This window comes from Thunnus albacares, chromosome 2, assembly GCF_914725855.1.
Source record: "Thunnus albacares chromosome 2, fThuAlb1.1, whole genome shotgun sequence".
NCBI lineage: Eukaryota > Metazoa > Chordata > Actinopteri > Scombriformes > Scombridae > Thunnus > Thunnus albacares.
In genome coordinates this window covers 3,832,327-3,856,986 of record NC_058107.1, presented here as the reverse complement: position 1 = coordinate 3,856,986, position 24,660 = coordinate 3,832,327, and the positions used below count along the sequence as shown (strand labels likewise).

General features: G+C 40.1%; 1 protein-coding gene across 2 annotated transcripts in view; it reads right to left on the bottom strand.

Moving 5' to 3' along the window:
* fam189a2 (family with sequence similarity 189 member A2) overlaps positions 1-18,666 on the bottom strand; it is a 38,321-nt gene extending 19,655 nt beyond the window's left edge. The window contains exons 1-2 of one of the 2 annotated variants that reach the window (XM_044363533.1): positions 17,368-18,666; positions 9,040-9,096 (exon numbers count right to left, since the gene is read on the bottom strand). In XM_044363533.1, coding sequence (XP_044219468.1) covers positions 9,040-9,096; positions 17,368-17,646 — 336 coding nt within the window. In that variant the 5' untranslated portion in view covers positions 17,647-18,666. The remainder of the gene's footprint in view (positions 1-9,039; positions 9,097-17,367) is intronic. The other variant, XM_044363542.1, reaches the window with a different exon arrangement.
* Between the last annotated feature and the right edge of the window lie 5,994 nt (positions 18,667-24,660).

Below are 24,660 nucleotides of genomic sequence, written 5' to 3'. Positions count from 1 at the left end.
GTTTTATTTCCAATATGTCTTATCTATTTTATTACTAATGTTGTTTTATTGTTTTTTGTTTTATTATTTTTATCTTATACTTGGAACTGTATTGTTTTATTTTAATTTAATTGTCTAACCATACTGTTTAATTATTGTTAAATGTTTTAACCATGTAAAGCACTTTGTAACTTTGTTTTGAAGAGTCATCATTATTATTATTATTATTATTATTATTATTATTATTATTATTATTATCATCATTATTATTATTATGTCAGATATCTAATGTTAAACGTAGTCAAAGTTCTAAAACTTGAGGTTAACATTTGTAGAAATGCTCCCTGCAGGTCAAAAGTCAGGGCTTCAACCTGCTCTGAACGCTTCATGTTCATCGGTTTTATCTGCCTTGCCCATAAACGGCCATCCGTTCCGTAGCCTTGGTTGCTAAGGTTGTTGCTAAGGTTTTTCCATGTGTTGTTTGCATTGTCCACGCTCATATGTAAGATCAGATTCTGGCTCAAGCATGTATGGATGTATTTGAAAAGTTGACATTTCCAGTAAAGAATCAGAAAAAGTAGTGAAATCCTACTACTGTAGTTTGTTTCATGGTTTGTTGATGTAGCCTCTGGAGCCAGCTCCCCTTTAACAGAATCCAGTCATTTCCCATGACCCACTGAGCTTTGCAGTCTATATCAGACTGTGGTGAGTAAGCTGACCTGTCTTTCCTCTTTACTAAGAAAGAGGAAATGGATCCAGAGAGGAAGTTCCTTTTTTTACACTGATGCCATGGTGTGGAACAGTCTTCCGTTACACATCCAGTTGTTAAAAATGAGAGGGCCTTATAGACGTCAGGTTCAAATTTTATTTATGTAAGTAAGTAAAATTTATTTACCTTTCACAGAGCAAGCTCACAAAGTGCTTCACAAGAGTGAAGTGCTTCACAAAATAGTTAATAATACCATAAAAGCATTTACAAACTTACAAACACTAGAAAGCACAAGACTAGACAAGAGCCAGTCTGAATAAATGAGTCTTCAGCTGTTTCTTAAAAGTGTCATCAGAGACCGCAGATCGTATGTCAAGTGGAAAAGCATTCCACAGTGTTGGAGCCACAACTTCAAAGGCACGATCACCTTTCGTAGTCGAGAGTGAGGGACAACCAGTAAGCCCTGCTCAGAAGACCTGAGTGACCTACTAGTGTAGATGTAAGGATGGAGCAGATCACAGAAGCACACAGGTGCCTGACCATTTAAGGCTCTATATGTGAACACAAGAACTTTAAAATAAATCCTAAACTTGATGGAAAGCCACTGTAAAGATGAAAAGATGGGTGTAATGTGAGTCGTCTTAGTGGACCTGGTCAACAGCCTTGCAGCAGTGTTCAGGGCCACTTGTAGACTTGCTGAGGCAGGTGAAAAGGGAATTGCAGTAGTCCAGCCAGGATAATATGAAAGCGTGAATAATCATCTCTTGCTCAGGTTGTGACACAACAGACCCGAGTTTGGCAATGTTTCTTAAATGGAAGAAAAATGTACGGGTCAACGACTTAATATGTTGATCAAAGAACAGCCTGATCAAATATAACACCAAGATTCCTCAGACTTCACTTTGCAGCTGAAGAAAGGGACCCAATACACTGAGCCACCTTGGAAACTGTACTGTCAGAAGCAATGATAACAACTTCTTATCTGCGTCTTATCTGTGTTTAGCTGTAAAAAGTTGTTAGCCCTCCAGTCCTTAATGGCAATCAGACAATTGTGCAAAATAGACAGTTTGTCAGTCTCATAAGGCTTAAAAGAGACATGCAGCTGAATATCATCAGCATAGCAGTGATATGAAATACCTTTAAATTTGTTAATAATATGACTTAAGGGAAGCGTATATAAAGCATAATATAGGACCCAAGACAGAACCCTGGGGCACACCACAGAAAGAGCAACAGTTTCAGACATGTAGGGACCAAGCAACACGGAAAAACTATCCGAGAGATAGGAAGAGAACCAGTCCAGGACAGTCCCAGAGACACCCACCCACTGCCTAATGTTGTGTTCACACCAAATGCGAAGCAGATTTTTCACGCATTGAGATTACATATAAAGTCTATGTTAAGACGTGAATAGACGAGAATTTGCGTGTATTTGCGCCAGGTGACGCGAATGACACGAATAACACAACACGAATGGCGCGAATGACACGAAATTCACACCACGAACGACGCGAAATTCGTGTATTTTCACCAGTTGAAAACATTCAATTTCAGCGAAAATTTCACGTGTATCATGGGGCTGGACTGGGGGATTCAGCTGCGGCTTGCTGACAGACAGCTGCTGAGAGGCGGACAGCTCTGGAGGAGAGAGCCGGGGAGCATGTTGGTGGTGCTGCTGCTGATATCTGGGGGAATAAACACACACTGGACCACCACACGAGTCACACCGGATTCTGCTGTAATCCCGAGCCGTTTACCAGCGGGAGGAGTTTATTTTTTTAACTTTTAAACAAATTTATCTTCACTTTCGCATCTCAACCTAACCGGGGCTAACACCAGAGTCACACACCCCCCTCGGCTGCTGTCATCAATAACAACCTAAATGCCGGTGACTTTACATAATTTTAAATTTAAACTAGTAGATATCTATGTGTTTAAACGTGTCACTGCCGTATTAGATGACGTTATTTTGTGTGGATGGAGCAGCTACAATGTTAACATAGCTCTGATTGATCCGAACTCCATTCAGAAAATAAGCATTTTAAAAGTTGTTTGCTTGTCATCTTGTGGACAGATCTGACGAAGGATGAATTCAGACTTTTTACAAATCAGCGTCATGTTGTAGTTATTTTGGCATCCTTTCGATTTGTTTATTGCAATTAAATCACAGCAAAATCAAAGTTTATTTTGGGTTCATACCACTTTAAGGTCTGTAGTTGTCATCTGGGAAGTGCACTAAATAAACAGATTTTTGGGGGGAGTTTAATGCAGTTTATCACAGCAAAACGAACAGAGAGGAGTTGATGTATTTGATGTATTTCTCATTGTTTACAGATAAGTGTCAATATGAATGTTGTTAACAGGAGGACTGAGCTGGCAGGCAGGCTGAGCTTCAGTAACATCACTGGCTGGCTCCCACTGTCCAGGTGGGGACTGACCAGTGCCTACCATTGCTCACTGGCCGTTTGGGGTGAATAAGCACAAATGATCCCGCGGCAAAACTTGTACGAATTACACAAATAAAAACAAATGTTCCTGCATTCAAACTCATGTGGGTAACACGAGGCGAAAATTCGCTTGGCGTTTGGTGTGAACACACCATAAGCCTTTCAGTCAGGATGCTGTGATCTACAGTATCGAAAGCTGCGCTAAGATCCAGTAGCACCAAAACAGAGCATTCACCCACATCAGAAGACATCATTAAGTCAATGGAGACTCTGAGAAGAGCTGTTTCATTGGAATGTTTCTGACAAAAACCAGACTGGAACTTAACCAAAATGTTGTGTGCAGTCAAGACAGCAGTGAGGTGTTTGGCAACAACTTTCTCTAAAATGTTTAGCTTAAAGTAGGCCTATAGTTTTTCGGTAGGGATGGATCAAGGTTAGTTGTTTTTAGGAGAGGCTGAACATGTTTAAAATAAGCTGGGACACAACCAGATTGCAGGGAGCTATTTATAATAGAGACCAGGCTTGGACCAATAGACCAAAGTACATTTTTAAGCATGGAAGTTGGTAACATATCTACAAGGATTGAGGAAGGTTTCATACTGCCCATCGGATTAATGAGGTCTTGCAGGGAGAAGCAGTCCAAAATTGACAGCCTAGTTCGATAAATGGAAAAGTGAGTAGATGAGGGGATGATGCTGGCCCTGACATCTCTAATCTTATCCATAGAGAGAAAGTTACTGCAATCCTTACTTGAAAAGACAAGCACATCAGAAGGTGCAGGAGTGACAATGTTATTGATGGTGTCAAACAGACACAGTTCGATTAGGGGGCCGTATTCCATGCTCCTCTGCCAAGTCTCTGTCAGAAACAGGAAATCCAAGCCTTTTAAGATGAATAAATCATTCTGTATGAAGGACTTATTCACAACGGATCAAGCATTAATCAGCACCATCATAAGGGGCACAGACCCACCGCTAGCAACAACAGAAGCCCAAGCCAAGGGGCACAGGTACCGAGAGTCCCATGCACTGCACACCTAGGAATGTCTCACTGTAGGGAAAGCAGTCAGCTAAAAGGGACTGTCCTGGAACACAGGTCAAAGACATCTGAAGCTGAGATCCACAGAAAAACAGGGCAGGTGGGATCCATCAAAAGAAAGAGCAGAACAAGCCAAGGGCAGGCCCATACCTCAGCTATTGGCCCGGACCTACAGCAACTCCTTGCTCCCAGAGCCTCGGCAACTTCACCTGCACCCCAGCCCTTTCCCCACACTTCCTCCGACATCTAGGGAAGCTCTGGTTTGGCCAGCCTACATACAGTTGACAAGGGGGTGGCACAAACGGCCATGAGAATGGGGGTTGGAAGACACCATCCCGCAGAACGGTGCCATAAATATCCACCATAGATGACCGAATACTGAGAAGGGTCTGGCAGTCATACACCTAAGCAACGGAAGCATCATGAACAAACAAGTGCACTAACAACACAACGACACATAGAACAGGAGAGACCAAACGGGATGGGTGGGCAGTGGGCAAGCCAAACACAGGTGCCACAACTCCCATCATGCTTTGCTCCTATAGGGAATGGAACAGGTTCACAGATTTATAATGAAATCTGCAATGACGTTGTCACCTCATTGCTATCAAATTGTCCTTGTATTTTGATGTAGGCATTATTATTTTTTATTTAAATTGTGGTGATTCATTTTTGGATTTCAGGATTGTATTGTTTAGTTTTTATGTTGAATGTCTTGTGCTTCTTTATATTTGTTTGTCTTTTAACATCTTGGGACTATGTTGGAAGTAGGTGTTTTCACCTTAAATGTTGTCTCTTGGATTTTTGTTTTTGTGTTTGTAATCCATAAATAAATCATATCATATCATATAAAGTAGATTTAGCTCACAGCTGATATTCTGAGAGCAAGACAGAAGAAACTCAGTGCCCCCATTCAAACAATCCAACACACCGCTGATAGAGTCTGATAGAGTGTAGGACTCCATGTAATAAATGACCTAATCAATCTCTCACAACTCCTGGTTTGTCGCCGGCATCATGCTAAAGCATGGGCAAACACACAGTGCCTGGTAGCAGTGAGCTCCCTCAGTGCACTAAATCTCTCATTACATCCCAGCTTAAATAGAAATGCCAGAGAACCCACGTAGCTCAGCTCAGATTTTATTTCTTCAACTCTGTAAATACAATTTACTTATCCTCCAGTGACCAAAATAACTGTCTATTTGTTAGAATAATTCAAAATGCAATTTGTAAAGTACAGAGCCACATTATTTAACTTACACAAAATCCTCACAGAAATACTTGAGAACAATGACGCATTCCTTCAGAACCCTATGGGAGACATCACAAGGTCTACATTTATGGTTGGGACAAGCAGGCTGACTATGATATGACAACATGGTATCTAGTTTCACGGCAGTAAACGGGCAGCAATGAATGATAAAACCACAGTAGTGTGTGTCACATAGACACACTTCCTTACTGGGTGGGTTGGTCCTGATGTGGTGGTGTTATGGATGTTCAGCCTACACTGTTCAGCTTTGACTAGCGCATTGCCACCTGAGACCACATCTCCTCTCTGTTATCTGGAGAGCCTCTGGACAGGATGATTATAAAACACATAACCACACTGTCATTTTTAGCATAAACGGTTGTGTGTGTATGCATGTTGTGTGGTTGAGCATTGGGCAGATGGGCATGGTTTAAATAACTTTGCAAACCAAAGTTCTGAGTCTAATAGTCAACACTACCTAATACAAATAATACTGTGCACCTATTTCCATCTGGCTAATTCATTAGTGTTTTACTTCTCTCTAGTTAGGTGTAATATGTTATATTTCATTATTAATGTTATGGTAAGGTGGCTTAAGGTTCAAGACCTACATGGGACAAATGTTTAACTTTAACCCTGCTATCTGTTTAACGAGAGATTAATACAATTAACGAACCAATAACCCCTAGTACAGTGGTTTTGAACCTTTTGGGCTTGTATAATTCTTGAAGTCCAACTGAAATAAAATTGCATTAAACTTTTTTTCTACCACAGCACACATGCACATACTACATATGTAAATCACTTGTCCTGTGCTCTCCTTTGAGAAAAAATAGAAACAAAAAGAGAGAAACTTGTATATTTTAAATTCTTCGTTTTCATGATGGCACCCCTACCGTTACCATAAATTCAGCAGAATACCGTTAGTTATCAATGTATGTAGATGGATACTTCATTCAGCACCGTAAATCAAATCTGGAATAAAGCAATAACATATTCTATTATAGGCAGAGTAGACAGTCGCACTGATCTTGATAGCATCCTGCTACACAACAAAAAAGCCAGAGACTCTGAACACCAACACACATAAGCTTTCCTGCTAAAGTCTCCTTATCTAACTTCTAACTATCTAACTAGTTTGTTGAGCGAGCCACAAAACAAACATTCACCAGGGAAGAGTGCCCCACAGCTAGATAGCTAATCAGCTCCTCAGCTGTAGCACATTAAACAGCATGTAAACATACCTGCAAATGTCACTTTGGTCCCGTTAGATACTGGTTTGGTTCTTACTCTTCAATACCACTGCTAACCACACACTGTCTGCCCATGACTTGTAGCTACAATACAAATTTGATTGTCAATCAGTGCATTTTCACGCACTTAAATAAACAGGTTACTCAGAGACACCAGGTTATGTGGGTAAATGGGTATAGTAACCCGTTTACTGTAAATCTGTGTATACATGCTGCAGATCAGTAACAAGGTTTCTCCTCTACCCCCAACCTCATTTAAGACACGTGGCTTAGTGATTTTAACTGTATTAGTGATAAAAAACACTTCTTCTTGACTTTTTTTTTTGGTTTCTGAGCAGAAAGACAGTGCAGTGAGCGATGGACAGACACGGAGAAAGCATTTAAATGTGCAAATTTAACAAATAGTCAAAAGTTCAATAATGGAAACCAACTTATTGAGACTTTAATAGGCTGCTTTGTGTCAGTTTCATTTTGAGTCCAAGTCCAAAACATAAAGTGAACATACATTCACCGAGGACTCTATTAGGAACACTAATGCTAACTAATGCAATCCAATACAACAGCTCTGCCATAAATTCTACTTTTACAAAGCTATACATTTTCAGTTTTAGTTGACATTGTCAGAAAGGTGATAATTCTACTTTATGTTTATTATTGAGGTTGTAGTCAGTGGTGGTGTACTGGAGTGCATTCTATTGAAAAATGTTCCTGTATGTATGTTAATGGGATAAATTCACAGAGTGGACTTACAACTCTGAAAAGTTATCATGGCTGCAACCTTGTTTTCTAATGCGCACATGAGACATCTATGTCTGCAGACTACCGATTGTCATATGTATGGAATTGCATGTTGTCCATTTGCATATTTTGGATCTGATTAAGGCTCCAACATATGCAGATGTTCTTTACTCGAAATATAAACTTCTAAAACACAAGAAAAATAAGTGAAATCCTACTACCGTTGTTTGTTTACCTAGCCTCTGTATCTGGAGGAAGTGTGAAGTGAGGCAGCTTCCGGTCTCTTTCAGACATAGGCTGAAGTGAGGGGCTGCATAAAGTCACTCCGCTGTGCTTACCCTGTCTGCAGTATTGGTTGCAAATCTGGTTACGTGTCTACATGGCAGAGAAATCTGTGTTCTCCAGAAGAAATCTAGCTGGGGATCAGGTTTCTCTAATCCTCTACCCGATTACAGACACCAGGTTTCTGGTTTACATGACAGTTTAGAAATCAGCTTAGTGGATAAAACCAACTGTAACTGGCTTGAACACACTGAATCAACCACAGACAGGACACGCCCCTCCAGCTGCTAAGATTAAAAGGAGCATTTCTGATATTTCCCCCAAGACCTCTCTTTCTTTCTTTTAATAGGAGCCGACTCTACATCCTGAGGAGGATCAGGTCCTTCGGTGTTTGCAGGACAATGCTGAGTGTGTTCTATCAGTCAGTGGTGGGAAGTGCATTCTTCTTTGCAGTTGTATGTTGGGGCAGCAGCATTAAAGCCACGGATGCCAGCAGGATAGACAAACTGCTAAAAAAGTCAAGGTTGTCCTGGGAGCCAGCCTGGACCCAGTGGGTATGGTGGCTGAGAGGCCATTATGGACGACACCACCCACCCACTTCACACTTTGGCCAGACAGAGGAGCACATTCAGCAAAAGACTTATCCTATCTTGGTGTACCAGGGAGCGGCACAGGAGGTCAGACTGTATAACTCATCCCTGGACTAAGTGAAACACCCCCACCCCCCACCCCCATACACGCGCACAGACACACACTGTCACTCACCAACCCAACAACACAGTCAGACAGGCACCACAAATTAGACATCTGCACTGCTAACCAACCAGCTCTTAAGAGTATTTTATTGCTTATGTCTGTTTTTAATCTTATTCATTCCTATAATTATTTTTATTCTAACTTTTTAAATTTTTAATTCCCCCCCCAGGGATTTATAAAGTACCTACCTACCTAATAAGAAAACACGAACAACATTAACAATACAGCTAAAACACATCAACATTATTTTGACTGCAAAAAGGATGATTATTTCAGTTGGACTTTAAAATGAGGCAATGTCTACCTGGTTATGACCAGGTCAATCAAAGAGTAACGTCTTGTTATATTTGAAAAACTTGAGAATATCAGAAAATAAGACCATGCATGTTTTTTTTTCTCTTTTCTAGTCCTATTAACAGTCTGATGACTTAACAGATTTATCTTGTGACCCCTTAGAGGGTCCCAACATCCAGGTTAGGAGCTATTGCCCTAATAAAACAGTAATGATTTCATATTATCAGTAGCACAATATTGTAATCAATGCAATCAGATCTTAATAGAAGAAACCAAACTCATGTCTCTTACCAGTAGCAGCATAGGCCTTCTCCATGTCGTGAGGCCTACAATGCCCGACAGAATGACCTGGAAACACATGGAGAACAATAAAAGTAATGTGGTACAACATTGTGTAAAAAACAAAACAAAACACAAGAACTGTGAACATCTATCTATCTAACAAAACCACTAACACAAAAATCCAAGTAAAAATGACATGAATGAAAAACTAGAGAAGCATTTCCTGAAGAAAATGCGTGATGGTTGTGCACATTGATGTCGATTGGCATAATTTTTGTATGACTTTATAATCATATGAAAACTCATCTGTGCAGTTGAGTAATATGCAATAGTGAGCATTTCGAAGTTGGAGTTTGTTCTGTATACATGTCCTGGGTTATAACTACAGTGGGACGGAATATAACTCCATAGACATTCATGTTTTATGTAAGTTAAAATAACTCCAACCTGTGCTGTATACATGGAGATATAAATACAATGGAAGCCTAGGGGATTGTTTTTAAATCCCAATTATTCACTCATAGTTTCGTTTGTGAATTATAAAAACAAAGTCAGCACCCATTCACATAGAATTACACACAATATGATGCATCATCTTGGTAGAATTAAAACTGAAGGAGGACATATCAAATCAAAGTTGTCTTTACAGAAATCATGTCTTTATTATCATTATTATTAGTAGTAGTGATGGTAGTAATAGCAGTATTATTATTGTTCGAGGCAAAAGTAGTATTAGCATTAGTATTATTAGCACTAGTGCAGCGCCTGTTCAAAACGTGCCTGTTCGTAACGGGCCGATTTCTCAATACCTAGAGAGAACAGTGTCTGTACCCTAAACACCTCTCATGCAGACTATTGATAGAGTCTACAATTTCTTAAACATACAAAGAGAGTTCCCACGTGTGAGGAACGGGAATACAGCTTAACTCTCTAAACTTTTCAATTCATTCTCTATGCTAGTTCCCATCACTACGGGTGTAATCCACCTCCGACCACAAGTGATTTCTGTTTGTTGACTCCATGGGTTGAAGAAGAAGCAAATCAATGTAATTAATGAGGTATTTTTATATATTTCTCAAGAAACGCGCATCCAAACAACTTCACACATCATCATTGCACTTCCTCGTTTCCCCAGCAATCCACCTGCCAGGTATGAAGTAGCTCAGATGAACAGTTCATCATCACCCACATACACTCACACAGACAGAGATTCCTTGCTTTATATAGAGAGATATAGAGAGATTAATGTATATTGGGCTCTTCTCATTTCTTCTCGTCTCCTCTCTCCCCCCACTTTTATCCTGGAATTTGATCTCAGCACGCCATGTTTAAGGATGTCTCAATTCCTAAAATGCATGTCGAGGAGAGAGGAGTGAGGAAAGAGGAGGCTTGTTGGCGGAAGTCTTTTCGGCACCTGTGATGTATAAAAGACGTACAGCTGGAACGTGGAACCATTTGTAGTGTGTGTGTGTTAAATTAAAAACAACAATGTATGACATCTGTACATTCTTGTCACATTATGCCACGATGTGATTTGAATTAAGAGTAATATATAAGTTGTCATGAACACTGTTATGCTCATCTGACAAGATCATACAGCCATAGGCTGGAACAAAACAACAGACAGATGACACAGCTGTGCCACATGTCATATTTAAGTGACATGACGGCTCTGAGGCAACGATGTCTCATTTTGTTAAATGCCTCTTGTCTCGACTCTTCTCTCTTGGTGTCTCTTCCTTGTCTTCTCCACTCGCATCTCAGATGGTAGGGACTAGGACGCGAGGAGAGGAGGTGAGGAAAGGAATCAAGGATGTACAAACTGAAAAGTGAGAAGAGGGGATTGATTTTCTTTTTTCCCAAGCTTATTTATTTATGTATTTTCCCATGATTTTCACCACCTCCCTTTCTCTTTGTCTCTCCTCCATGTGTCTTTCCAGTCTGACAGTGTGGAATACAAAGAAAAAAAACACACAGGGTACATCCTAAGTCTCTTATTTGATATTTCCTCGCTCCTCGCTTGAACTGGAAGTTATTCTGGTCTGCCATTTTCAAGGCCATCCTGGGTCTCTTATTTCTGCTCAGAGGAGCGAGGATACATGAGAGCATCCTGTCATTTTAAAGCAACAACAGTTAAATATAACGTGTGGCAGAGCGGCATCATCTGTCTATTGTTTTGCTATAGCCTACCACTGTATTTTATGTCACATGAGCATAACAGTGTTCATGACACACACACACATGATTGAGTGATATATACACACAAACACACTCATGTCTATCTATGTACACAATAAATACATATATGTACATACATAGATACATGTATATATATATATTTTTCTCTCTTCCTTTCCCTCTCCTGCCATGGTCTGTATATTCCAGCTGTATGTTACGCCTCTTTTATATGTCATGGGTGCCGAAAAGACTTCCACAAAGGATGCACCTGTGCATCCTCGCCTCCTCTCTCCTCGCTCCGCGTCATGCATTTTAGGAATTGAGACATCTTTAAACATGGCACCCTGAGATTGATATCTGGGTCACAGGCAGGAGGATGGAGGAGAGAGGAGACGAGGAGGTACAAAATAAAGAAATGAGAAGAGCCTCTTGTTTCCTCTCTCTTCGCATGGTTTCCTTGCGTCTCTCCGTGCATCCATGGTGGGAGGGACTAAGACACAAGGATGCAAGTGAGGGAAACGTGGATGCAGTTTAAGAGACTTGGGATCCATGGTCTATTGGCACCCATAGACCTTTGAGTTTGAGCACGTTAAGGCGGAGACAAACATGATGACTGAATATGATTTGGTCATGGCGACTGAGTCGGAGCGGCTCAATGGAATAAAATAATGGTCATAAATATTTTGAGCTTGTGAAATGGTTTGTGAATGTGTAATAAAGTTTTGCAGCTGTAGAAATATTTTGTGTATGTGTAAAAAAAAAAAATGTATGCAGGATTTTTTCAACAGTGAGGTTTCACAAAGTCGGAGAGACAGACACACAAATTTCTTACCTGTGTGTGCAACACTGAGGTTACAACTACAAACTGCACGATACGAGTACGAAAATCGGTCAAATTCAGAGTCAATCCGTCCAATCAGAGAGCAGATAGTTCCGTTGCTTTCATCCACCTGCAGGTCTTGAAAGATTTATTTCTAACATCTTTTTAATAATAAGTAAAACAATTTACTTTGTGTGTAGTTGCTAAATATGTCAGTGAGAAGCAGCGCTGTATTAGCAGACATATCATTTGTGTGAACTGATATCACCCATTTGTTAGTAGACATAAGTTGTCATTCTCATATTTCAGATACTGAAGGAGGCCAAAGACTACAGCTCCATCCCAAAAGTTCAGAGGGCCATGGTAATAAAATGAGTGTTATCAAGGTGTTGGATGCCACAGCTTTAATCCAGAAGGCCAGATGATCCACGTCAGCCTGGTTTACAGTCTGCTGCACCAGCCTCGAGCACTCAGGAGCCGTTGTAAAGACACAGATCACTAGGAGGCATGACGATGTATGAAAATGTATCACTGACTCCACTGCTGTGCAAGAGGTGGTTGTGTCATGATTAACTGTTAATTGATCTGTCTATGCCATTAGTCTAAGTAAAAATAATTATGGCAAAATGATGTAACAAACATGTATTTGTTCAGAAACAATTCACTGCAGTCACTTTATTGTAAAAGAAACAATAGCACAAGAAATATTACATAGCAAACAAAACATACATAAGTAACATATTTACAGTATAAAGCATCGCAAACTATTTACAATTAAAAACTGAAATGGAAGCTACATCCTCATACAGATGAAACTGTGCTTTCTGTGACACTCTGACAAGTATACGACCTGGACCGAGAGTTCCACACTGCCATGCAAATACTGTCTGTTAGCCTACGCTGTATCTGGCAGGTCAGCTGTTACCTGGGTGTCATTCCTGATCTTCTGTGCAACACTCCCTCCTGCGATATATGTGCCTCCATACACAGCAGCGTTGAAACCGTCTCTAGTAATTGGTTATAGCACTTACTCTCCACAGCTGTCGGTATTTCCCTGCATTTCTGACCAACACACTAAACAGGATCCTCAGAGCCAGGATCATCAACACTCTCTGGGATGAACTCACCATCAGCTCTACCTGTGCCAACAGAATAAGATCAATACAAACCAACCACAGCACAGAAAATATAATCTGCTTCCTGCAAATTTACTAGCTTACTGTTATCATTAACCTTACCTAAGCTAATAGCTAACTTTAGCTTAGTAAGCAGGCAAATATGAACCTGATACTATCTTCACATTTACAATGACGCTTCTGTAATCCCACAGGAGCTAAACGGTCCTAAATCCACAAAACTGTAAATACAAAGGAGTGTGCTAGTGTTCATGTCTAACAAACTACATGTAATTATGGTACATGTCATCATAGTTGGTTTGCCTTCAGCTTGAAAAGTTCCTGCCAATGTTGATGCTGCTACTTCGGTAATGTTAAAGGACAATTGCTAACAGAAAGCTACATCACTGTTCTATTCTGGGTACATAAAGCAGTAAGTACAACTACATACACAACACAACACAACACATTAAATGTTTACCATTAATATCTACAGCATCCTCAAGTACAATAAGACCCACCATCGTCCATCTTTAAAGACCTGCAGGGGGATGAATGCAACAGAACTATCTGTCCTCTGATTGGACAGATTGACTCTGCATTTGAACAGATTCACGTGTAAAAACAGGGTCAAAATGTGTACTCGTGACTGTAGTTGTAACTTCAGTGTTGCACACAAAGGTGGGAAATGTGTGTGTCCATCTCTCAGACTTTGTGAACCCACTCACTGTTGATAAAAATCCTGCACAAATTTTAATTACAACACAAAATATTTCGACGGCTCCAAAAACTTTTTACATTTGCAAATTATATCTGTGTGCACAAAACTTTTTCACACATGCACAAAATATTCCACAGCTGCAAAACTTTATTACACATTCACAAACCATTTCAGAAGCTCAAAATATTTATGCGGCAAAGTGCGACCTACTAAAAGTTGGGAACAGTTTAACTTTTTGCTGCAAATTGTAGCCTGAAAAACCTGCAGCCAGTCAATACACACAGTCCTCTGACGTGTCGACCTATGTGTCAAATCATTTCTTCCCACCAAAAACACATTAACAATGGAAGATAAACTGACCGTGGCTGTTTCTTCACACCCCATACTGTACGACAACACGTTGTACAATTACAGAGATTCAGAAAAAAGAAGGCTGTATGGATAGAGATCACCAGTCTGCTTGGTGTGACTGGTGAGTTCAAACTGAGAAGCTAGACTTCCATGTGGGTCGGTATTTGGATGTGCAGTTTCATGATATTCATACCCCAGAGTTTGCCTTTCTGCTTCAAGTTTATTATCCACCTTACACACAAGTGATAAAATAGACTGTTTATGTCAGACACGTAGGCAACATCATGATCATATATGTGACAGCAAACAGGAGAAAGTGCATGTCTTGTTTCACATGTTACTAGCTAGACTGTAATCTATACACATGGTGGAAGAAGTACTCATCCTCCCGAGTCTGGAGGATGGGATGCAGAAACCTAACCCTAACCCTAACCATCTCACTTCTCATGCCTAAACCTAACCAGCCTAACCAACGAAGGCAACAAGTACTAACCAAACAGAGGCAGAATGAGGCGGAGTGGGGCGAGTTACCATCCCAGGAAAAAGATTGGCGTTCATGTCTGCGTCATTCAGTGTTAACAGTCAGCAGATAAAACTGTTTCGTCTGTGATATGTAAAGATTCCGAACTCTTCAGATGCAGTCACTGCCAGTCCTTCTCATAAAGACTTTTTTAAACATGTTTGGTATTTGTGACGGAGGAAGATGTACTGTGAATAAATAAGAGAGAGAGAGGGAATTCGGCGAGCAGGTTTGTGGTGTGAGAGAGCAGTGGAGAACTGAAATGGATGAAGAGCTGATAGAGCTGTAAAGAGAAGGAATCTCTACAAAGTTAGCTACATTTTAAAACTTCATATGCTCTACAGTCCACATTACCCACGCCTCTCCATCCAGGATCTCACATAAACACACGCTTTCTTCTTTTTTTTTCTTTCTTTTCAGTGCACACTGCTCTGCATATTAACCATGGATTTGTCATGGATGTATAAAGAGAACTGGGTACAGTGTCAGAGGCAGGGCCCCGTTCACTTCTATGAAAGTTGCTCAGTGGTGCATGAAGCCAAAAAAACTCAACTTCTTCTGCATTGCTTCCACATCTGCGGCGCCCATAGAGCAAGCGCACTAGTGACTTTTGCTAGCCGAGCTGGCTACTTGCGGTTTAGCCCTCCAGCTAACTTATTAGTACAAGTGGCTAACATATGATGGTTGGTATCGTTCTCACAGGATTATCTCTGAGAGATGCTACCACTGACTGTGTGTATATATATACACTGTATTACCTCTAGTTTCACTGCAGTAAACTGGTGGTAATGGCTAATCTAACCAGCTGCTGATTGTAGCACCATTACACAAATGGAGACTCCACTACGGCTAATGTCCAGCTTCCTCTACTCTCAGCTTCTTATTCTCAGCATGGCATTTTTGAACAGCCACAGTGCACAATACAGTCCATCAATGTCTGTGTTTGCCTGCTTCCAAGCCTTCTGCAGGCACACTAAATCATACTACTTATGATATATACCGTAGAACAACATACACACGGCCCTACGTAACACATGGTGTGAAACAGTGGAATGCTGCTGCAGCAGAGACTGGAGAGCTGGAGTGGAAAGTGAGAGGTTTTATCCTTTAATAGCTTTGAATTGATGGAGAAATATAATAAGCAGAGAGAGGATTCTCTCCAGGAGGTTAGACAATATAATCTTTTCAAAAGGCTGTAGGAAAAGCAACATGAGATGTTGTGTTTGTGAGGAAGAGCTGCTGTACAGCAGGGACTTTACCAGAGACGCTCACTTCAAACAAGAATTCCCCATTTATCATGGACTCATGATTTCTATTACATGCCATATTATCCTTATCATAGTTTACATAAAATGTTACAAAGGGTGCCCATGATGTTCAGCAAGTTAAAGTAACAGTACGACATCTTGAAGAATGTGCTTTGTTTGCCACCTTACCTCTGCACAGGATGTGTTTCACCTCGCTGAGCACATATACTGACAGCTGGAAGAAACTAGCAGCCTAGTTTCATCAAAAACCAAACAAAAAACCCTCTAGTAGAGCTTCGTATCCTTTACATCATTATAATATCAAGATCATTTTTGCACTATTTCACAGGTGGGCAGACAGCAAGTGAGTGTCGCTGCGTACAGAGTCAGTCAAGTTCGAGTCAAGTTTCAACTCATTCGAGATAAGTCAAGTCACAAGTCTTCACAAGCAACTGTCCAGTCAAGCTGCAAGTCTCTTAAGTCTCTGAATGACAACTGCTGAAATACACAACATTAGCATTTGAAAAGTGACTTTATCTTGTCAAAAAAAGCCTCAAGTCAATAAAAACAAGTCAAAGTCAAGTCTGAATGATGACTGCTGAAATAACACACAAGAACATGTCATGTCCCAAGTGTTGTCAAAGCAAGTCTGCAGTCAGCTCACGTCAACAAGTCTTTGTTAGCAACTTATGTTTACCGCTAAAATAAGCAACATGTAAACATTTTACTTGTGTTATTAGTGTTTTTCTCATGATTAAGATCTAGTCCTTCTAATTTTTTGGCCTTTGATTGAAAAGAAGCAGTTTGACCAGCTGACAGTTTATCCAGATGATCATTTTATTTGGAGGTCAAATAATGTTTGCACAGCTACAGCAGGTCAGAGCTGAGGCTGCTCTGTACATTTCTATTCACTTTTGTTTTCTCTTTCAAATTGTTATAAATAAGCTGCTGGTTTGTTTACAACCTGTCTGATTGTCCTTGTTGATATTTCTTCCACTGATGGACTGGTGTTCATGTTGTTGAGAAAATAGAACCCAAGTTGTAATAAACTGTATTTTTGTGTCAGATCTCTACAGCTCTGACCTTGTTTTATGGGATTTTTTCAGCATGTGTGCATCTACAATATTAGCACTGATATATCCCTGACAGTACAGTATTACTGGCAATGGAAACCAGTCAGTCCTGCTGCAGCTGATAAGCTTTTGTGATAGCCATGGTATTTTTTTTTGTCTGTCGTCATTTCCGTTTAAATAGTAAATAGTAACATAAACGCCTTTTAATTCACATTATGTGTGAAGGCATGTGAACACATTTTAAAGGCATTATTGTCATATAACATGAAAAGCCATGCACACTGGTGATGTAGCGGCCCGTGGCTAACTTACCGAGGAGCCTGCCCAGAAGGGACAGGAGTTTCGGATGGGGGGAGAGTTGCTGAGGGACAGAGCTCCGAAGGACAGCGCCACCATGGAGCCGCCGAGCAGCAGCTGCAACAAGCCCAGCGAGAGCAGCGGCCGTCCGGGCAGCAACAACCGAGAACCACCACCGGCGATACGGGAAGAAGCGGACAAGCCACGGGGTCGGTTTCGGTAGGACGGCTCTGCGAGCTGCGAAGCCCCGGTAACCGGACAGCAAGAGCCCGGCAGCACCACTGGGAGCGACATCTGAGGCTCGACAGGCAGGACGAAAAACAAAGAATCAGCCGGAGAAGCGCAGTTTTCACGGATCAGAGGGTGGATCCTCGCGGAGTACAGCGGAGTCGCTCGGTGATCCTTCCATATTGGTGTCCCGTTTTAAATAACATGCTCGCTGAACGGCACGGCTTGGATTGACTTTCACATATTTTGGCAGCGGGCTGAGAAAAGCCAGGCCTGGGGAGGGGCAGAGCAGACCATGTGTAACATGTAAACAGGACACATCTCCTCAAGTCAAACTAGTCTTGAGGCCTAACATAGAATTAAACACCTAAACACAATAGTTCTCATTTTTTTGAGCGTGCAAAAGGGTCACTCACTGTGAAACAAGACCCCACTCCATTACATTTCTATCAATGTTTAGATATTTATATATCTCACTGGAATTATTGATTGTGCACTCTGTGGACCTAATACACAATACAAACAAAATGGTTTCCCCACCAGCAAAAGTTAAAACACAAAATTGGAACCACTTATCTCAAATGAATTGACAATCTATTATTATATTTATTATAAACTTGTTATAATTTATTTCCCCCAGGTATATACATCACATTGGTTGTGATGTCCCACTTTATTGTTGGAGGTTATATGAAAATAATAATAAAGATCTTGCTTGAAAAAGAATGTGACTATACATCAAATGTCAATTAGGTATATTTGAACCTTATTGTAACCTCAGGAGAACACTGATTAAATGTATGTGATGGAAATTTCATTGGTACACAATCATCTGGTCTGGTGAGTTGTGATGAAGCAGTTCACTGACTGAATTTAATTTAAATTGAAACACATCAATAACAACCACTGTGTTGGGAAAGCCAGGGGTGCTATCTAAAGCCAGTCGTTAGTGCAGGGACTTGGTACAATAACTTGCATAATATAGAACTGTGTGAATTCAACATTAAGACAGAGAATAAAATCATTTCTTTTGTGATAACTTTCCAACACGTGTCAAATCTGCCTGGTAGGATGTAAACCACTGTGCACTGTCTTTGCCTTCAAAGTCTACGTCCTGATCTGTATTACATCCCGCCCCCCATGCAGCCCACTATTGTATTGTGTAGTCTGTTTGAATACTTAAAAGGCTCAAGAGTCATGCTTGCCTTTTATTTATTTATTTATCTTTCAAAATTTAAATAGAGGATAAGCCCCTTGAGATGTGGATCCTCATTTTTACCAAACAAGTCTTCTAAAGTAAGTAATTAGGTCATCTGTCAGTGCCATGGCCATTACAAAAATGATTGATAAGAACATTTTTTAGTTTGGTGAGGATACAAGAACATAACACAATAGACTCCACAATTTGCACACATTGCATACAGTCTCATCAAAACAGGAGACAAGATGTATCAACATCTCCTTCCAAGGTCTTTACACTTTAAAAATAACAAAAAAACAAAAAATACCCACCCACCCCTTATACCCTATAGCCCTTGGCTGCAGAAAAGAAAACACAAATAAGTAAACAATTCAAAAATACATAAGAAAAAAAAATAATTATGAAATGAACATCATGTATTTCAAACATCATCATTTAGAGAGGATGGAAGCAACTTGAATCTAAAACAAGTACACTTTTCAGCATGCCCACACTGTATGTATGGAAATGCAAATTGATTTTCGAGCACAAAAGGTGCATAGCGGATTTTGAGAAATCCTTCCATATTTTGCACGTTACACAAGCAGATTCTGATGTGCTACCTCTGTAGATAAAGTTTGGTTAGGTTTAGGCACAAACATTTCTTACATGTATTTCAGGAATTTTTGACAGTCAGAGCTGAATAAAAGTGTGTATTGTATTAAAAGGAGGTGAGACGGGTTGACTAAGGTGCAGTTTGGCAGTGCCAACTTGCATTGCAGATCCATAACAAAGTATTTAAAATGCTACCTTGAAAAAACATCATTCCCCTTTGAAAAGAATGAAAGGTTAAAAAAAACTGTGACCATAATCCACCATGCTGTTATACAGTATCTACCTGTGGCTGAATCTTGTGTCACCTTCACACATTGTTCTTGGACTGTACCAGCAGCAGTGATAAATCTTGAATAATATGTGCTGCTGTTTGAAATCATGTGACAGCAGTGTTGACGTGGCTGTGGCCTGAGCAGACTATTTACCAGCCATCACTAAATCTCTGCTGACAACATACCAAACAACACAGTTCTTTTTACAAGACCTGCTGAGCTTCACTGCTTGCAGCTGTTCTTTAAAGCAGATCTGCTCATTTTCATCATTTCATATATAACCTATTGGCTTTCTTGGCTCAAGTGTCATCATGTGACTTAAGTGTGGCACACTGCTCACGTGATAACAAATTGTCACCAATTGCTGTCACAAGACTGACATTTCACACTTAGATCACATGATGACACCTGAGGCACTTCCATTTACTCATGAAGACTGTAACTGGGACTCCGTGTGTTTTTTGCTATCGATCTTTATGCCATACACAAAAAATGCACACGGTAAAAAAAAGGCACATAGTATACTATATATGGACTGCGTTTATATAGCACCTTTCTAGTCTTCGACCACTCTAAGTGCTTTACACTATATGCAAACATTCACCCATTCACACACACATTATACACTGATGGCAGAGGCTGCCATGCAAAGTGCCAACCTGCTCATCAGGATCTAATCTAAAGCTCATTCACACACCGATCATACAGCCTTTGGGAGCAATCTGGGGTTCAGTGTCTTGCCCGAGGACACTTTGACTTGCGGAATGGAGGAGCCAGGGATTGAACTGCCGATCGTTCAGTTAGCGGACAACCTGCTCTTGAGCCACAGCTGCCCTATACTAGTATATAATACTATATAATGGAAGCCAGTATTGGAAATGTTGTACTTCCTTCATCTTCTCCATATGCTTCAAATGGAATCTTTACACACTTAAAAGGCAGCGTCCACCAATTTGCAAAAACATATTCCTTTTTAAACCTTTACTGGTACAATAGCTCTCCATGCAGATAGTTTTGGTTTTGTTCCTCCAGGTTTTTAAATATCTCTCTGAGATTTCTGCCTTCAACCTAATACAAAGGAGGTGACAGCACAGCACTGAAAAATGACCCTGAGTGTCCCTGTTACCACAGATAATCTATACATATATATATAATACACTGTCAACTATCTTCAGGACTATTTCTTTGGTAGAAAGCAGTTCCAATGAAAACTGGTCACAGTGAGAAGACACAGTGCTGCAGATTTTTCAGTGCTCTGAGCAGCACAAACTAAAATTCCCATCCCCTCTATTGTACCTGGACAGACATCTCAAAACCTGCACAATTAAAACCAAAACTATCTGCATGCAGAGAATAAAGGGAAGTTAGAAAATAAGTTTCATTGTAATATGGGTGAACTGACTCTTTAAGCCTTCAATATGGTCCCCATATCATGAACACCTGTCCTCCACTGACTGCTGTTATCCTCATACTACTGATAAACAACCAGCAAACATCTCCCTAAAGGAAATCAATATTTCAGAGAATTCTATCAAATTCTACAGGTTGACATGAAATGGCAAATGACCAAGCTATTTGGTAAAGTGACAGATATTAGTGATGGCTTGTTGTTGTCATGGTGACAGTCAGGTTGTTATTTGTCTGCCAGCCACCGACTCTCTTGTCATTTCAGAACCTGTCACACCTACGTCGCACTACTCTGGCAGATGTTTTATTTTGGCTTCCCTGCTGTTCCAAACTTATGCTTGTTTGTCTTGCTATCCTGCTTGCTGTGTTTTATTTACTCCTGCCTGCCTTTTTTGAGTTCACCCACCTCTATATGGTCTTTTGAACTTTGCTGCTAGTCTGATTGCCTGCCTGTTCCGGTTCTGTTATCAACCCAAAAAACACTGCAGATACCTCATTGTCCAGCAATGCAAATACCTTATTCTGCCTGAGCAAGTTGAACAGAGGGTCAAAGGTGAGACAGTACTATTCTCATGAACCTAGTTTGTTCTTTAACCTGGAGGCTGCAGCATCCTGACATTCGTATCTCCTCAACACTATCAATAGATGAAGTATCTGCATCTCCTGCTGAACATTGTGGTGTCAAATCCCTGCCTGTTCAACCTGCCAGGAACTATTGATTTTCCAAGAGTATGATCCACTGTGAATACCTTACTGCAGATCACACTGAAACACAAAGAAAAACAAAACAAAAACAACAAAATAAATTACTTTACTATAATTATCCTTTGTAACTAATTAATGTTACATTCATTTTAATTAATTAACATGTCTCCCTGTCTCACTGGTTCAGTTAGCAGGTTGTCAAACTTAATGCATTCAGCCTATACAATATTACAGTTGTGAAAAATTATCATCAATGTACATTGGCAGCACATGCTATCAGTTTTGTCAACTTAATAAACCTGAAAGATAATCTATGGCTCTTCCCTCCAAATGTCAAGGTCCTGTCTGTGGCTCTCTAGGGGGATCTCTGATTGGCTGCTTTTCATGGGGCTCTATCCCTACACATCTTACTAATCAAAGGGACCAATGCTAAAGTCTCTATCAAATAAAGCTTCTGCATTGTAATGTGTGTTGTCTTGCCTGACTGACCTACTCTCTACAGATGAAAACGTCCCTATAACTGTTGATGGTTTGGGTGATTTGACCCTTTAAATGATGCTGGTTGTTTCTTAACTGTACTTAGCCAAATAATACAAATGCAGACTACACTACGCTAGACTAGTACAATAATGAGCAAGGAGAAGAAACAGAAGAATAAAGGATAGGTTTGTATGTTTTAGACCATCTTAATACAATAAGATCACATCTCATGTATATTCAAAGATTTATAGGTTGCTGTAATGACTCCTCTTCTCCATACTGACAGTGAGGCAATGCTTTTGTAGAGTGACTACAGCAAGAGCTGGGGGGCAAAATCCACAGTTCTCACGCTGTGCAAACATTTATTCTACAGTTCAGCTGAAGCTAATATGAAGCTTCAATAGTTTCCCTGACATCTCTGTTTGTCAGAATGAACACAGTACATACTGTATGAATGTGGTTAAGACTTCTTTTATTTGGTGTTTTACGGTGAAAACATGGAAAAACTCAGCAGACACAGTCCAGTCATTCTTCTCATTCTCTCTGTTTCATTTGTAATGTAACCCTCTGCCGTCACATAGTACAGTATACTCCATGAGTTCAATGCCAGTCCATATGAAGGACGTCACTCATTAGCACTTAGATTCTGACAGAAAGCACTTTGTAACTCATGTGTGGAGTTAAAGAGTGAACTGAGATATACAATCAAGTGTATTTGAAACATGAGGGATACCATTCATTCACACTGATGGTGGAGCCCAGACCAAAGACAGGTGACTGCTTCCACCACAGACACCAACACCCAGGTCAGAGTACCCCCATCCCCCATCTCTGTGGGTTAGCTAATGTGGCTTCATCTATCACAGGTTTCCATCTGGGTATAACTTGCGCAACACCATTTTATTGCATACTATTACCACAGTTGATGGTGATGATTGTTAATGCGCACTCTCTTTCCAGTATGCTTACACTCCAGCATAGAATTAAAATAATAATCTGTCATATTTTCATTTAAATAAATCTGACATGACAACAAACCCAACAGACATAACACAAAAATGATTCAGACATTTGATAAAAGATTTTATATTTGCTATCCTACAAATTCCACGTCTGGTACAGTAGGTTTTAGTCAAGAAAAGATCACTGGCATAAGCATGTGATCTTTTTTATGTCTCTGGTTTGTTTGGAATAATAAAAGAAGCTGTGTCTCAATTCATGGGTTGCTTCCTTCGAAGGTCATGGCCCATAAAGATGTGTCTTTCAGATGAGGTCAGATTACCAACCTGGCAGATTGGACTACTGCGCAGGGGACCCCTGTAAACTGTCAGCTTGTTTGTGCTTATTTTAATGAAAATCTTGGAATATGCAACATTAAAGCACAATATCAACTGACATGGTAAGGGCCTCACATTTTTCAAGTTCATCTTAAAAAACACTCACATGCACTTGAAACACTTGAAAGACTTATCACTTGAAAGAGCTATCGGTTTCTATAAGGATTATGAATCATGAATTTGTAGTTTCTAAGCCAACACAAAGATTACTCAAGTGATGTCACTTGACTCATCTTCTCAGACATTACAGTACATTGGCATTGGCATGTAAAATCGATGGAGTTCCCTTTTAATAGTAAATATATCCATTCCATTTCTCTCTGTCACAATGTGTAAGTGACTGTAAACTGTTACTGTGTAATGATGAACAACATGTCACCAGTACTAACAGGAGCAAACACTGCAGTTTATTCCTGGCTTCCATCATTTATCTCCTGTACAAACATGTATGGAATATGCTGTGGTCATGTGACATTTCCCAATTTTACAAGTTGACATGGGCCAAATGAATGCAGTGACTGGACTACAGTGGATTTTGAAATACAGATGACCACAAAGTTTATGCGAAAGACAGCTGTATTTCTCACACGCATTCAGAGGGGTCCTTGGAATGGGGCAGCATTGATAATATATTCACTTTTCAAAGGAAGTTCTCCTGAAATGGGACACAGCTTTAAAAAGGTAAGGCTAGTATTCCAGATTTTTCTCACTGTTAAGCAAATCCCATGAAAAGACCAAAACCAATATGTTAATACATCTCTCAATATTTTCAATCTTCTGCACTCTGTGACTCTCAGCCCAAAGCCCATTGGTTCTTACTAAAGATGTAAATCTTTACAAACAGCTCACAAATATATTGTTTCTGTTTTCTAAAAAGGCTCAGCTAATGTTACTCAAACAGGAGCAAACAGTGCATCTGTTGGGGACTATTTTCAGCATTGGATTGTGTTCATGGTAATGAAAAAACATGTCACCCACTGCAACAGAGAAACTCATTAATGTGTCTTTAATAGTTTTTGGACAACAATGGAGCTCTATATTGTTGGTAGATCAATTAATTGTTGTATTTGGTCTGCACATGAGA